Source organism: Myxocyprinus asiaticus, chromosome 8 (genome assembly GCF_019703515.2).
Source record: "Myxocyprinus asiaticus isolate MX2 ecotype Aquarium Trade chromosome 8, UBuf_Myxa_2, whole genome shotgun sequence".
NCBI classification, from domain to species: domain Eukaryota; kingdom Metazoa; phylum Chordata; class Actinopteri; order Cypriniformes; family Catostomidae; genus Myxocyprinus; species Myxocyprinus asiaticus.
This window is the reverse complement of record NC_059351.1, coordinates 39,444,362-39,460,180: the sequence shown is the minus strand read 5'-3', so window position 1 is coordinate 39,460,180 and position 15,819 is coordinate 39,444,362. Positions and strand designations below refer to the sequence as shown.

The following is a 15,819-nucleotide window of genomic DNA, read 5'->3' as shown; positions in this document are numbered from 1 at the left end:
TGACATCAGTGGTATACAGGTAATTGTGGATTATATGAATATTCACGCAGTCTTGCAGTATGTCAGACAGCAATGAAGTGAAAGCAATCGGAATCATGCTTACACCAGAGGACAGAAAAAGCCTACAGAGACTATTGAGTGTGACTAAAAACCTGTCCCAAGTTGCTGAGGTAGAATGTGGACAGCAGACTGCAGAACATGACAAAAGCAATGTGAAAAAGCCACTTACAGAGGCGCATTTGCTTAGATTCTTTGACCCCACTCAGATTATTCTTCTGGCTAATGCCTCAAAAGATGTTCTACAGTATATGGTCAGCTGGTGTTACATCCAGGGCACTTACATTTGCTGAACACAATTATGGGTAGATCAAGAAACAAATACTAGATGTGGTGTTTGCTGCATGTACTGTAAATTTTATCAGTATGTGTTTGGATGTAGTAATGCAGTTGAATTTCAGACGATTGGAGACTCGCTGTACAGCCACTGGGACAGACACCTGCTCAACTGCAAAGAATAGGTCTACTGCTGCAGCTGCAACAGTACAACTTGCACATCAACTGCATTGTACTCCAGGATAGGCTATGCAGATTGCGGATGTCTTATAATAGAGGGCATTCCCCTCTAAAGACAGACCGAAGTAGCCTACATGCACTAGAGATGCTGCTAGTGATGGGTCAGCCACCAAAATACACACGCACAGAGTCAATCATGACGAACACAAATTTGCTTCCGTCTGCGCTGTTTTTATTTTCTTTTTTTTTTGTGTCTATGTAAACATAGGTGGACGTATGTGACCATTGCACTGTTTTTTCAGCACCTCCTGCAGGAGCTGCAAATTATTTAGTCGTTGTGTTGAGTTAAAAAGAACTTTAACTCATTTCGACACACCTTCGTTTTGCTCCATATTTGCACTGTTTATCATTTTTGCGCAAAAACGCATTCAGTCTGAACGCTCCCTAATAGATGTACTGACCTATCAGAGACATAATTAGAATCAGTGGTTGAATGTTACCTTTACTTTACAGACTCGACCATAGTTCGTTTGTACATCATACGCCAGCGACAATAGCTCCGAAAGAAGCCAAAGCTTCAAGCACAACTCCATTCTCATGGGTTTGAATTAGAGGCGTTTGTTCATGAACAAACTGGTTAATTGAGTGAATCATTTACAGCAAGTAAACTTATTACACGGTTCTCTGGAATACTGATTCTGATTGGTTGATGGTGCCCTCTAGCAGTCTATTTCTCTGTAACAACCATACTTCCACGTATTGGACCTCTCACCCAAGTATTTGAGAGCCATCTTTCCTGCTTCTCGGATCACTGTGCGATCTTTACAAGTATCAACTCAACTTAAAGTTTCATGTGCATTTATTTAAGGAATATTCTGGGTTCAGTACAAGTTAAGCTCAATTGACAGCATTTGTAGCATTTGTTGCATATGTTACATGCTGGTTACCACAAAAAATATTTTCGACTCGTCCCTCCTTTTCTTTAAAAAAAGCACAAATCTGGGTTACAGTGAGGCACTTACAATGGAAGTGAATGTGGCCAATTTTTGGAGGGTTTAAAGGCAGAAATTTGAAGCTTATAATTTTATAAAAGCACTTACATTAATTATTCTGTTAAAACTCATGTATTATTTGAGCTGTAAAGTAGCTTAAATTGTCATTTTAGGGTTTGTTGACATTACATCTTCATGGCAACGAAGTTGTAAAATTGGCTATAACTTTACACAAAAAAGGTTAGTTACTGATTTTAGCACACTAAAATCATGTTTTAATGCATATTGTCTTGTGGCTATACTTTTGAAAAAGTGAGTATTATAATGTTTATAAAAACTAGCCCCTATTCACTTCCATTGTAAGTGCCTCACTATGACCCAGATCTTTGCTTTTTTTTTAAAGAAAAGGAGGGGCAAGTCAAAATACATTTTGGTGGTAATCAATATTATGGCACAAATGCTGTCGATTGAGCTTAACTTGTATTGAACCCGGAATATTCCTTTAATTTATTTGGCAAGTAGTCTTGTAATAAGATGCACAATGAGCAGTCAGACAGTCATTAATCACAAAATAAACACCCACAGAACTCCGACGCAAACCAGAGGTGGATTTCAGCTGTTCAGCGATTTCTTTCTTCTCACATAATTACATAATTACAACACAAATCAATATTTTATGTCCATGTATTTATTTATTTGGTTAGTAGCCATGTAATAAGAGGGGTAATGTGCAGTCAGTCAGTTGTTATTGCAAAATAAACCTCTTCACCTCTTCCTCTGATTTTTATTAGGGTCCTGATCACCCTGTCGGGGTTTCATTTGCAATAACAACTGGTTGACTGTACATTATCCCTTATGTATCATTCAAGTTTATTTCAGTTGTTTCGGTGGTGAACTGCTGCTTTTTTTCAACAAATCAAATGAGTCAATGACTCACTCATAACATATAAGATGCTTATTTGTTGCCATCTACTGTCGTAAATATGTAATTTACAGAGTTGGTCACTGAATGACATTGAATGAATCAAAATCCCCACCATTTGGAAAGCCATGAACACAGTCTATTTGACTGTGAATCTAAATAGGCTTTAGAACACTGATGTGTGTGTATTGTAAATCAGTGATTAGCACTCTTGAAACGCTGCTTGTCCAATCAAATTCGAGGGCTGGATTTTAACAGTTGTATAAAGAAAAATACATGAAGGAACAAGGAACAAGGCAGTCACATTGGTTAGCACAAATGGATCATTCAGTAGCCTATCATTTGTTCTTGTGGAAGGAAATAGGCTTTTCATACATTGATAAACATCATATACTGAACGTGTAAGCAGACAGCAAGCCATTTTATTGCTTATTTGTGTTAATTATAAATGCTAATTATAACATTTTTAATGCCTCAAATATTCAGGGGACTTTGTCCTCCTAAGCCATGTAGTGCTGAAATCTAATATACTGTGGAGGGAGGATTCTGTTTTTGTAGCATGTTTGCACTCTCAAATTACTGCTATAGCCTATACATTAAATATTGTGCTCTCAATTAGGTGTTCAGATTATTGTTCTTCTCTGAAGGTGTAATATTCTCAAATAATACTGTTATAGTATAGTTTTGAAGGCTAGTGCCTTATATTACATTAACTGAAAAACAAAATGTAAAGCTACAATACCCCTCCTTCAACACTTGGCTAATGCCATACTTACTCTTTCATCTACCGGAGGATCAAAGTGTATGAATTCTTATGGATATGTTACTATACTATAGGTCTTTCTAAGCTTAATTAAAGTGAATGGGGCATTGGATTAACCCGTGCCACTGAATCATTTATGGGTCAGTCATAAAGTGGTTTGAAGGCAAATGGATTATGGCTAAGCAATAGACAGAAATATCCTGTTTGTATTATAGCAGAAACACTATAGCTATTTAGTAACTTTAGTCACCAAAACACCACAATATTCAAAGTATAAGAAAGTGAAAAGTGTTGTAGTATACATAGTAAATAGTGACCACAGGAATCCGACTAAGATTTAGCTAGAGCAGAAATTGTGTAGTTTTGTTAGACCTGTGTGATAGATGAGGCCCCAAAAAAGCAGAGCTTTTGTTAGCTTGATGTAAAAACTGATTATTTATTTTACATTAACAAAATGTGCTCAAATCATACTGTAGCATTCTCAGCAGTGGCTACCTCTTATGCTCTGTTAGCTTACTCTAGACGTCAGGCTCAGCTGGACATCATTATGAAGTCTTTGTTGCCATCTAGTGGGTCAAGAAAGTAGCATGTTTTTTTAATTGTATTCCTTGATTTGCACAACATTTGCTTGCCCTATCTCAAATATTTGAGGTAACACAACTCTAATACTAACAGAATGGAAAGAATGTAAAAACAAAAAAGAAAATCAGAAATTGCACTGAAAGTGAAAGTTTTTTCTTTTATTTACCTCGTACAAACTAGTGGATATTCAGCTCTTCATGTTTAAAGGGCAATACAAAAACTAATGGCTTAATTAAAATGAACAGTTCTTCTAACACTTAAAGGGATAGTTCACCCAAAAATGAAAATTCTCTCATTAATTACTCACCCTCATGATATCCCAGGTGTGTATGACTTTCTCTCTTCACCAGAACACATTTGAAGCAAAAATAGAAAATATCTTAGCTCAGTAGGTCCTTAAAAAGTGAATGGAGATTTCTCTTTTGAAGCTTCAAAAATCACAGACAGTGATCTGGTGACGTCAAATTAAAAGAGAAAGGTACTTCTGCTTACTTTTATGGCAGAATAATGTTACTATGATGCCAGTCTGATACATACAGTAAGACAATATATACTGGAAGGCAATAATACCTTCACTATGCTCAGTGGTAAGCTGCACATCTTGTATGTCAAGTGAAGTTAATGTTACCATCATGATGAAAATCTTCAAGTAGGGCTTGGGTGCAAAATATTTGGGATCAGGTTACTCTCCTGTGGTGTCCTGAGGGGCCTTAGTAGTTCCGCAGGAGCCAGGTAGGTGCAGATATTCCTGACTGGCTGAAATAAGCCCACCACCATGGCTTCTCAGTCCTCTCCTCTCCATTCTCTCCCAGCTCCCTCTGGCTGTACTGCTCAAACTGATTAAATGGGTCGAAACGCTCATAGTTGTCCAGTTCAGGGATGTTGAAGTAATCAAGAGAGGGTTCTCGTGGGACCTTCTTCAGCACAAAGTCTACCCGGCCCACCTGCACATTTCTTGGCAAGTTAATGCGCTTGGTTACTTTAGAGTAGCCAGAGGCAGCTGCGGTCACAATGTTGACACCTGGATTCAACAATCTCCAGTAATCACCATCTTCAGCTTTAGAGAGAGACAACAATTCTCATTAACATTTACAATTGTTCATTTCAGGTTATTTGCAAGGAACATAATACATTTGAAAAAGTCTGTTGAAGGTTTTAATTAGGGACTAAAATGAGCAGAAACTTTATTTTTCCCTTTCTGGTTCGTGCGTTCAGCTTTCTCCTTCCCAAATGAAAACCGATTAGAATGAAATAAAAGAACGGTTAATTACATTATTTTTAAAATGAGTGAAATGCACCAAAATAAGAAAAATATACAATCACATTTTTTTCTGTAGGGGGAGATTGAACAGCATATAAATCATAACAAGCATAGTATACAGTAGCCTGTATAAAATAATGTATTTTCAATAAATGTATCCTTAATATTAAATATATCCCCAAAAGCCATTAAAATATTACAAATATACTAGGAGCACACTTTCATTTCCTTTGGCTCTTTAGCTATAATAGGGCATTTGAAACCAAACACTATCATAAAGTAAGGCCTAAATAAAATTGTAAAAAATACTGTAAGGGAGATTTCATTTTACTCACAGGTCTTCTCAGTCAAAATCCGAAAGCTTTAAATCTGTATAAATGCATCATATCTGAATGATGCCTTGTGAAAGTGTAATTCACAGATGAATTGCCCCTAATAGGATAAGCAGGTAAATAACATGTGGATTAACCGTGCATTTATATGTAGTAATTATATATAGTTGTCAAAAAGGTCTCATGGAAAGCTACATGCACAACATCCAATTAGGCAAAGAAATGTGTGATGCAGCGGTTACTTTCAGAATCAAAGTACATGCTCATCATGTAACTAAAATTTTTAACTAAAAAGAGAGAAGCCTAATTTTTCGAGCAACATGAAGTGGTGTAATCCCAAAAAATTCACTGTGATACTGTTATGTGGTCTTTGGTTTCATGAAAAAAGTATCAGAACAAAATAACAATGTTTAAAAAACATCATTTAAAAAAAAGAAAAAGAAAAAAAAATGAACTCCGCAATAAATAAAAGGGACTTCATTATGGTTTTTGGTTATGTTCTGCAAAAATAATAATAATAATAATAATAACAATAATAATAATTGTTTTGGTTTTCATTCCTTGAACAGTTTTTAGTCCCTGATTTTAATGCAACCTAATCAGCGATATGAGATGGATGCGCAAAGTTAAAATAATAAGTTATGACTGCACAATTGCCATCATAAAAAGTGTATATTTACTAATTAGACCCCTTTTAAAGTTATTACCTGTAGTGATGTCATGCCGCATTCCCTTAATAGATATTGTGGCTCCTTTAATGCCATTGCCGTGTTCATCCTTCACAATACCCTTTATACCTCTGTGGACCTGCATGGCAGGGAAATTAATTACAGCTTGCAGCAATTAAGTTTTCATCTTCCATATGTTCCCATACAGTACTTGTCAATTAACATTCTCTCCAGTGTTGTTACCAGTGTTGTTCAGCTGTTGGTAGCTATGAACTGGCATTTTGACAATACTGAATAATTTCTGTCTCTCTTACTCAGTGGTTCTCAACTAGTTTGCTTCAGGACATGAATTTTACATTGGAAATTAAGTTGCACAAGAAGAATAAAAATGGTTGAACATACAAAAGATGACAAAAATGCTTTTATAATCAAATGCTGAAATACATTAATATTATCATGAACTGCACAGGCCGCCCAACAATGCTAAATTATTGAGTGTCTAGTTTCTAAATATGTCGTGAAATTTGATAATTTTATGCTCTCTGCAGTCAATAATTCACCACACAAAATACATTGTGGTCAGCACAAACCCTGTTTATCCTTGATGCAAGTGAACCTGCATGTAAGGTAGTCTGGGTCGTATTTTACTTTGACCTTGTGTAGCTTCGTTCTTGGTTTTCGAAGATGGGGGCATGTAATGCAACCTAACTTCTACCAAGTAACAGATTAATTTGAACAAAATACCATAGATTAACAAAACACCATAGAGTTAGACTTAACGCACAGCCTTTACGTCAACAACAAATGAAATGGGAGGTGTTTTCTCCTCTTTTTTACAATTTGAGAAGCCAGTTTCTTTTGCTATTCCAACAACAAAATTACATGGTTAGTAGCATTTTATTACTGGAATTGAGAATTGCTTTTCTGCTGCTATCCGTAACCCAATCAGGAAAAAAATCATCAGCTAAATTAAAAAAATTGTACACATAGAAACGTGGACTCACAGACTCCATGAAGCTGAGAAGTGCCTCTTTATTCCGGAGCCATTCAGGGTAGAGCTCCTCCTCAGAAGGGAATTTATCACAGCCCAACTCCACGGTGATCTCATAACAGTTGCTGTGCAGGTAGTTAAAGTCTGACATCCCTGACATGATTACAGAGACAGATATAGACAATAGAAAATTAAAGATACATGTATGGGCAACTTGTGGACTTTAATATCATATACAAGCATGGCTGAGTCTAATGGGGACTAGGGGGAGGCAGATTTTCCATGTGCCCACTGAAACTTCTGACACCCCCCTCCTGCTCCAATGAAGAGAAAACCACTTGCCCACCCTAAAGATCAAAATGCCCCCCAATCTTAGTACAGGCCCTGTATACAAGTGTTGGTAAAATAACATCATCGGAAGTTTCTCTGGGTCTGTGTCTCTACCTTTCATTTTGTTTGAAGGCTAAGTTAAACATATTTAATTTAATTAGGCTTTATACCTATAATAATATACAAATATTTTACCTCCAGCAAAGCTATACCACTGTGCTCCATTGGTTATCCCTCCTTTATTGGCAAATAAGGCTCCGCATCTCTCAGTGTCATTGTTAGACATAGTGGCATGGGCATCTGCATATATCCTAGCCAGTTGCCTAAAAATCTACTCACAAGAAATGTCTTGTTAGGCAAATAAAACAATATCCATTAACTTGGTTGGTGATTGACATGCAACAAAAGAACATAATTACATTAGGAGGATTTATTAACTCACTAGTTCATCTGGTGTGGGTGAGTACATCCTGTCTTCGTGGGGGTGTCTTGAGAAGTCAAAAGGATATGAGATGACCAATTCTCCTCCATGCAGACTAGCAGATATAACAAAAGGTATGGATCTTATCCATTTCATCATAGCATAGGTCTCAGGTGCAATCACCTGAAAAAGAAATATCCATTTGTGTGAGATCTGAGAAACATTCTTAAAAAAATTCTCTCTGTTCTCCTAATTATTGTATTCTCAGATTTTTGTGACATCAAGTTTCGCTGTATAGTAATTGTTCTTGAGAGTAAATGTTGTTCTTGGCACAAACATGATAATACTGAATGTAAATAATGTAGTGTGTTAACACTGGCCATTTGGGGGGGGGGGGGGAAGAAACTCATGAATATTAATTATTATATTTTACTGTTTTGTTAAATAGTCATTTGTGTTGATCAATTCAAGCTCTCCAATAAATATTTCACATAGTTTATTTGATAACTTGATCCGTACAACTAACACTGTCAGTACTGGGATTTTGTTTGTAAGTGGATAAATGCGTGGATCAGTACATTTAAGCCAGAATGACTGATTGGTCTTTTTCATCAAATAAAAGAACTGGACGTCACTGGACTTATCTCATGAGCTGGGACATGTCTGTTTGTATTTTGCTTTGCGATTTAACTGGAAAGGAGCATGAGCTGCACAACAGTGAGTGAGTTGAGCATGTTTGCTTTTGTTTTTTTGTTTTTTGTACAAAAACGTGTGTATCACAAGAATCCAAGTCTCATTTACATTAAATTACACAAAGAAACCTAAAATGAAAAGACAAAAAACAATATATGGACAGGACAAAAAAAGGAAAAAGAAAAGGGAAAGGGTACATAAATGTCATTATAGACGTCATTGTAGTGAAAGCATTACGGACAGAACATCTCTTTTTTTAAATGGCAGGGTACATAAACAAAACTGAATATAAAATGATGAATTTAGAGCATTTGACAGATGTTTTGGTTGCTTTCTTGTTTCTGGAGTTCGAAATTGTACTTATATAAAGTTCCATTTCTTTTGTAAATTATGTGAAGAATTTTTGTGGCAATGACCAAACTTGAATAACATTTTTATTATAAAAAAACATTGTTTCAATAAAAAAAATAAAGGGGTAGAAGGCAGAGGGGTAGAAACATTTACTTTTAGAAATAAATATCTAATTTTATTCACCATGGAGAAGCATATGAAACTAGGTAGTTTCAGGTCCGGGAGGGCAGACAAAAAGCGATGGATGAGCATACAAATTCCCATTCGAATAGCCCTCAATGCACAAGGCAACTATATTAAATTCTTTTAATGTTACTGGCATTTTGAAGAAGTCTGAAAATTGAATAAAAGTAGAGAGTGTCTGGATGCACGAGAGAACATCGCTGCTCGCTGTCACTCAACACCCTCATAACAGCCGCATGGAGCACGAATCATAACATAAAGAATAACAAACTTCAGTGCTGGATCACCACTTATTATAACAAACACGAATTAAATGAAAACTCCTGCTCAAGAACTGGAGATGTTTCTTCTGCATTAGACCCTAACCTGATGAAAGCTATTTCAAAAAGTGGTGGAGACAAAACTGGCCAAGGCAAAAAGTGGTTGGGACATGTCCCACCCATCCCACCCGTAAATGACACCTTTGCCCAAAACACTTTCAGTGTGATAGGGCTGGTGGGTTAAGCAGCGACATTTTCAAATGAAAGACATAAGACATACTGTCTGTACTCTTACCTTATTTAACCAATAGGAGTCAGGGATAGGGATGTGGTCACTACGGAAATGCCTGAAGCGACGGCGATTGTAGAAGATGGAGGTGAGGTCAGGGAAGTTACGGTTCAGATCAATGTTCTGGGCATTTTCCCTGCCGCTGGTCCATCCATTGTACTCATGGCCCTAAATGTTACAAATCCCACCAGTCAAGAACACTGAGCAAATCTTTCATGGAGGTTTCAAAGAGAGTCACTAATATATTGATATAGGAACATTCCTATTACTCTATCTACAAAGTATTTGGAGCATTTATTTTCATGTAAGACATTTGCTACACATCAGACTATCATTTCTTCTAATTTAGGAGTTTGGAGGGATCTGAAAGCTGAAATGAGAGCCAAACGTTGAGATAGAACGGGAAGATGAAAGCAAGCTTTTAAGGACTGTAGATGATTAAAGATAGTCAAAGAAAATAAACAAAAACACGGAAAACATCAGAACCAGGCAAAGATGTCTGTTAGTGTTAAATGAAGGGACCAACACGTTTTTTGTTTTTTGTTTTTGTGTCCTATAATCAAAAATTAAGTCACAAATGAAATTAACTAAGTAAACTGAATGATAACATCACAATAGCATGAGCTGTCCAACAAATGTTTCCAATATTGTTATATTTTTAAATATCAGCCATGGTGATCAGTTTTGGAGATTCTGAGAAGATTTAAAGGAATCTGCAATTAGTTCATGTTAAATGAATTAAGTTAATACTACTACAAGCTAATGTTAAAATAATGTTGAGTGTTATATGACAAAGACAATGCAGGTATCGCCCATTAGAGTGGTTAGTCAAGGCCTCCCTCTACCAGTTGTCCTTTTCAGTTCATAGTTCGATCAGTAGAGGAATTTTACCAATTTTTAATTTCTCTGTTTGTTTTTCTGTTGTTTTAATTTCAATGCCAGTGAAAAGTTAAAAGAACTAACGTTGTAAAGACAATTACTCTACAACAACATGGGCTTTTGTTCCCTTGACAAGAACTCCCTCTGAGGCCTGGCCTGCAATGGAGGACACTCTCTGGTGCAGGGAGTTTGAGATGGTCAGTCAGCTGACAAACAGACAGGCACACAGACTGAGCTCAGACACGGACAAAGGGATATTTACTTCCTGATAGATGTTTTCAGGGTCGTTCCTATCGGCTACCTCAGAGGTGGCAATCTCATAGCCGTCGGGATTCATGGAGGGCAGTATATGGATGCGTGTGGTGTTGATGATGGTCTGAATCCGCTCGTTCCCAAGCAGATACTCAGAGCACAGATACTGAACCAGATAGATCAACAGCTGCCTGCCCAGCACCTCATTTCCATGCATGTTCCCAATTAATTTCATCTCGGGCTCCACTAGAGGGCAGTGAAGAGACAGATAAAGTAATGTAAATTAATCTGTTGAGTAGGAAGGATCAACAGCATGTTTGCCAGCTTTTCGCCAAGCACATACAGGAACACTTGAGCATACTGAGCACTTCAAAATGGGTCCCTCGAGGATCACCCTCACCAATAAAATACAGTTCGTACAGGATGTCATCATTTCAGTGAAAATACAGGACAGTATGTAACCCTAATCATTACAATTATGCATTTGGCAGACGCTTTTATCCAAAGTGACTTACAGTGTACAATACCCCCAGAGCAACCTGGAATTAAGTGCCTTGCTCAAGGACACAATGGTGGTGGCTGTGGGGATCGAACCAGCAACCTTCTGATTAGCAGTTATGTGCTTTAGCCCACTACGCCCCCCCCCACACACACACACACACACACACACACACACACACACACACACACACACACACACACACACACACACACACACACACACACAGAGACAGAGACAGACAGACAGACAGAGAGAGAGAGACAGTATGTTGTGTGCTATACTGATTTACTAACAATGCAACTAACCATGTAATTATGCATTGTTAGGCAAGAAAAATAAGTAGGCTTACAAACTATTAAAAGGGAGGAGAAAATGCTCCCTATAACTTTTGTTGACATAAAAGATCCACTTAAACTCTACAGTTTTTTTGGTGTGAATTTATCAGCCACTTTGTAGAAGCTAGCCAAATTAAGCAGATGAAGCAGATTCCCTCATCCTTGAAAACCATGAACAAAATCTATGCAAGATAAAAGAAAACACAACCCAGACTACAGTTTACTTTCGACAGGTATGAATATGGCTGACCACAATGTGTTTTGTACAAAATTTACAATTTTGTTTTTTGATTTCAAGGACATTTTTGTTATGTTTTGTGTGCTACAAACAATTTTGGTACTGTTTTGGGTCACCACTTGATGTCCAATGTAAATTAAAATTTTTAAATGTAAAGCAAATTCAGAACCACTAAGCTGGTACAGTCCTTTTGGATAAACGTGGGGTTAAAAATTAGGTGTATTATGGTTAAAATGTAGGATTGTGATGTTGTAACTCTCCCATTTCTGCGTCAGCACCACCTGTACATATCTCCACATCCTCAACATATAGGCCAAACTAAGGTGCAAGAATGAACAACAAAGAAAGAATTCACTGTTGATGTGCTTCCACTGTGAAAACAGTGTTGAAAAGCAACTGGTACTCACATAGGTCATGTTGTCCAGGGTTAGTGGAGAATTCAATAACCAGTAAGTCTTTGCCCTCCACACTGCGTCCAATGCTGTATGTGCGTGAGATTTGGGGGCATTTAGCTGCTGTCTTCTTAAGGATACTGAACATCTGAGAGTTTGAGTGGTAAGTGAACTGGAGGACAGTGGAAAGGCCACCATCAGATATGTTGGCCAAAGCCACCTCCTGCTTTACTGTGGGAATTGAATGAGAAAGGGAGGAATATTATAGTCACTGTACATGAAGATGCTACACATTTCAAATATGCTAAATGCCCTATATATAAACCTAGTAAAACATCATAAAGTCATGACAATCAACCTAATATTTCATATCTTGATCTATGTATATTTATGATTTTTTTTTTTTATGTGGAATTCAGCCATCTCAGCTAAAGCCTATAATTAATGTCCGTGTCTCAATTTGTATTTCTTAAAGGTGAACTGTATAAAATACTTTCTCTTTTCCCAAGCTTAATATGTAGTAAGCCATTCATACAGTAGGTTGATTCCCAAAGGTGTAAACACAGTGGCTCTGTGGCGCTCTCAGAATATCGCTCTTTTTATTTGAGCATCCAGACTATTCCAAAATAGCAACATTGACTTAATCAACAGTGTCAGTTTTGGACAGGGCTATCTTTTAGTTCAACCAGTAGCAGACTGGGGGAGTGTTCGAGAACAGTAATTATTACATGTTTGAAAACATGCAATATGACACTTATAGACTTCCCCTTAAAAAATGGACAAGCATGCCTAGTCATGTGATCCATCATGTTTAGCTATTTATTTTCATTAAATTGGGATTCTAATTTTACTTTCATTCCTCCACATCTCTTACCTCTCAGCTCTGACAATGGGTCGTAACAACCCTCCTCGTCACCAACAAAGAATCGGTCACAGTCCAAAAAGTATGGCCATGCCATTTCGATGGCTTCAAAGGCATGAACACAACTCTTTTTCAACATCTCACACGAGCTACGGCACGGCTTCATAAGTCTGTTGTCTTGACAACGGGGAGCCAACACTGAGCAGCCTAGCAGACGGATGTCTGGACAACACTCCCCATTCAGCAGCCCATGGATCACACTCAAGAGTAGGTACTCTGCACCTGTCTCTAAATCTTCGCGTGAACGGTGGCCCACAATGTTGGGGAATGAGGTGTAGCTGTAGGGCACGTCCTGGCAGTAGCCGAGCACCATGTCTGTACACTGCGCTAGGGATAGGAAAGACAGGATTCGGATTTAGGATCAGAGTGGGATTGGTTTATGAACTGTAGGGTATGGATAAAAAAACTGTTGTCAGACACTGTAGACATAGGATTATTCTATTGTAAATCTGCTCTCAGTAAATGGAATGGAACAGTTAATTAAATGTCATCTGAAGTGGAATGCTTTTTAATACTTGAAGGAGGACCTCATGAATTACAGTAAATATTTGGAATATTTTAAAGATTAAAGAGAGAAATGTATGATTGCATCACCTCTATTAGAAGCAGTTTAATAGCAAATTATTTTTAACAATGACAGAATGTGACACCCATCATGACAGGGCCATCCCATTTGACATTACATATTAATTTTGTGGCCCTTTTTTTTTTAGGGATTATGGATCTCAATAAAATAGGAAGTCATTAAATCCATGACACTAAATCACCTTGAGGCCTTTGACATATTTCATATATCTCATCTTTCTGTCTGTGTCTCTCACACACACTTCCTTTATGTATACAAGTTCCATCTTGCAATGGTGTATTGGTATTAAGAGTACCTTTCTTCCCCATACCTAACAGGCCAGAGCCTGGTTTAGAAAAACCAACCAATATGATATGACAATTATGTATAAGATTGGACTATATTGGTAGCCTACACACAAAAACCTGACTCAGCATGCACAATTGGAAAAAAAGCAATACTTACGTCTCTCTTCTGCAGGTGTTCTGCATCTTCCTGAAAAACAATTATTCATGGAGGATGTTAAAACTGGTCGCAGAGGTCACTGAAGGCTAGATGGCAGCAGAGTTCGCAGTGGGAAAGAAATCCATTATTCTGCAAGTATATTTCTTGAAAATGTCAAGCCATCGCACACTTGGACTAACTGTGACGCGTGCATGGCTTATTTGTTTGACATATATCTCATAAAAAAAAGAGATCCATAAAAAAGAGCACAAATTTAATTTGACAACTGGGCATTTATATGCGGTTGGATTTGCTATTTCTTACACAAAAAGTATTACAAAATAAATAAAAAAAGAGTGAAATAATTAATATTTAAAAAAAAAAATATCATTATTTAAAAAAAAAAAAAAGAAAAATAGTTAAAAAAAATTCCCATCACTTAAAATAGAAGGATGTCATCACTTAATGTTTTTCCATTATTTTCCATGACTTTTCCATTTGTTCGTAATTAGGCTACTTGATAAGGATTTTTAAAATCATAGAGATGCACAAGCAATTTCTAGCCGACTTGGTAGCCTATTTTAACTAGAAGGGAAAAAAATAGATTCCACTTTCAAAATGTTGGTAACACTTTACAATAAGGTTCCATATGTTAACATTAGTTAACAACATTAGCCAACATGAAATAACAGTGAACAATAGGCTACTTATTAATCTTAGTTCATGTTAATTTATTAGCAGTTATTAACTTTAGTTAATGCTAATTTCAGCATATACTAAGAAATGTTTTAAATCAAAAGTTGGATTTGTTAACATTAGTTAATGTACTATGAACTAACAATGAACAATTGCATTTGTATGAACTAACATTAACAAAGATTAATAAATGCTGTAAATATATAGGCTATTAAGTGTTTGCTAATGATACCTAATGTATTAACCAATGTTAACGAATGGAACCTTACTGTAAAGTGTTACCAAAATGTTCATAACTTTTCTGAGTTCTTAAAATTGTATTAATTTCCATGACTTTTCCAGTCTTACACAATTTTAAAATCCCTTGATATTTCCAGGGGTTCTATGATTGTGTGAACCATTTGCATTTAGACTATTATCCCTTAAAAACGTCTCGGGTTTCCACATGAACTGTATTCAAGTTCGTGCAACGCTCTTTCAATGAATGTTTACGTTACCTAATGCTTCCTCCTCTGGTGCACATCGTCGTGGTGCGCTCATGCATGTCGCTAGAGCACTTAAAAGTACGAAAACCGTGAGCATTTTGTTGTCCATTAACGGAATGATGTGGCAGTCGCTACGACGTGCAAAGTTGATCATCTTCCGAAAAGTCCCACTACCCCCATCGCTTAGGGGAGAGTCTGCCCTAAACACCGCTGCCAAATGATCAAATTACAGCAAAAAAATTTCACGCGGTAGGCGGCCGCTCTGCTGTCTGGGATCCACTGTAATTACAGTCCATTCAGAAAGCCTTCAGAACCCTTCAAATGTGCCCTTTTGTGGTATAGACTTTGTGCTTTATACAAAATAATTGAGGCAGGCTACTGAAAACGTTTATGGACTGAGGCCTAGAACTGAACGAATATGAATCGCTTTATTCCTTCAAGAGGGCATTTTACATAGTCTTTACCAGCAAGTACACCCCCCTTATGACACATGCAAAAGAAAGCATGTGTTGTAACTTAGCAATATTTCTGAGGTGGAAGAATGCTGTTCTACAAACA

The 15,819-nt window shown here is 37.0% G+C and overlaps 1 protein-coding gene across 1 annotated transcript; it reads right to left on the bottom strand.

Moving 5' to 3' along the window:
• Positions 1-3,652: 3,652 nt before the first annotated feature.
• Positions 3,653-15,569, bottom strand: cpz (carboxypeptidase Z). Its single transcript, XM_051705415.1, has 11 exons — positions 15,274-15,569; positions 14,102-14,131; positions 13,024-13,398; positions 12,165-12,380; positions 10,693-10,928; positions 9,558-9,719; positions 7,797-7,958; positions 7,550-7,685; positions 7,038-7,177; positions 6,073-6,172; positions 3,653-4,829 (listed from the first exon to the last, which is right to left on the bottom strand). Exons 1-11 carry the CDS (start codon positions 15,413-15,415, stop codon positions 4,483-4,485), a joined length of 2,046 nt encoding a protein of 681 aa, XP_051561375.1. The 5' UTR covers positions 15,416-15,569; the 3' UTR covers positions 3,653-4,482.
• Positions 15,570-15,819: the final 250 nt, after the last annotated feature.

Bases quoted from the DNA above. Each gene is read 5' to 3' on its own strand.
- cpz (XM_051705415.1), bottom strand. From the start codon at position 15,415: ATGATCAACTTTGCACGTCGTAGCGACTGCCACATCATTCCGTTAATG. The intron at 7,959-9,557 runs GTAAGAGTACAG...TTTCTTTTTCAG, and splicing joins ACTCCTATTGGTTAAATAAG to GTGATTGCACCTGAGACCTA. The intron at 7,178-7,549 runs GTAAAATATTTG...TAATCATGTCAG, and splicing joins GTGGTATAGCTTTGCTGGAG to GGATGTCAGACTTTAACTAC.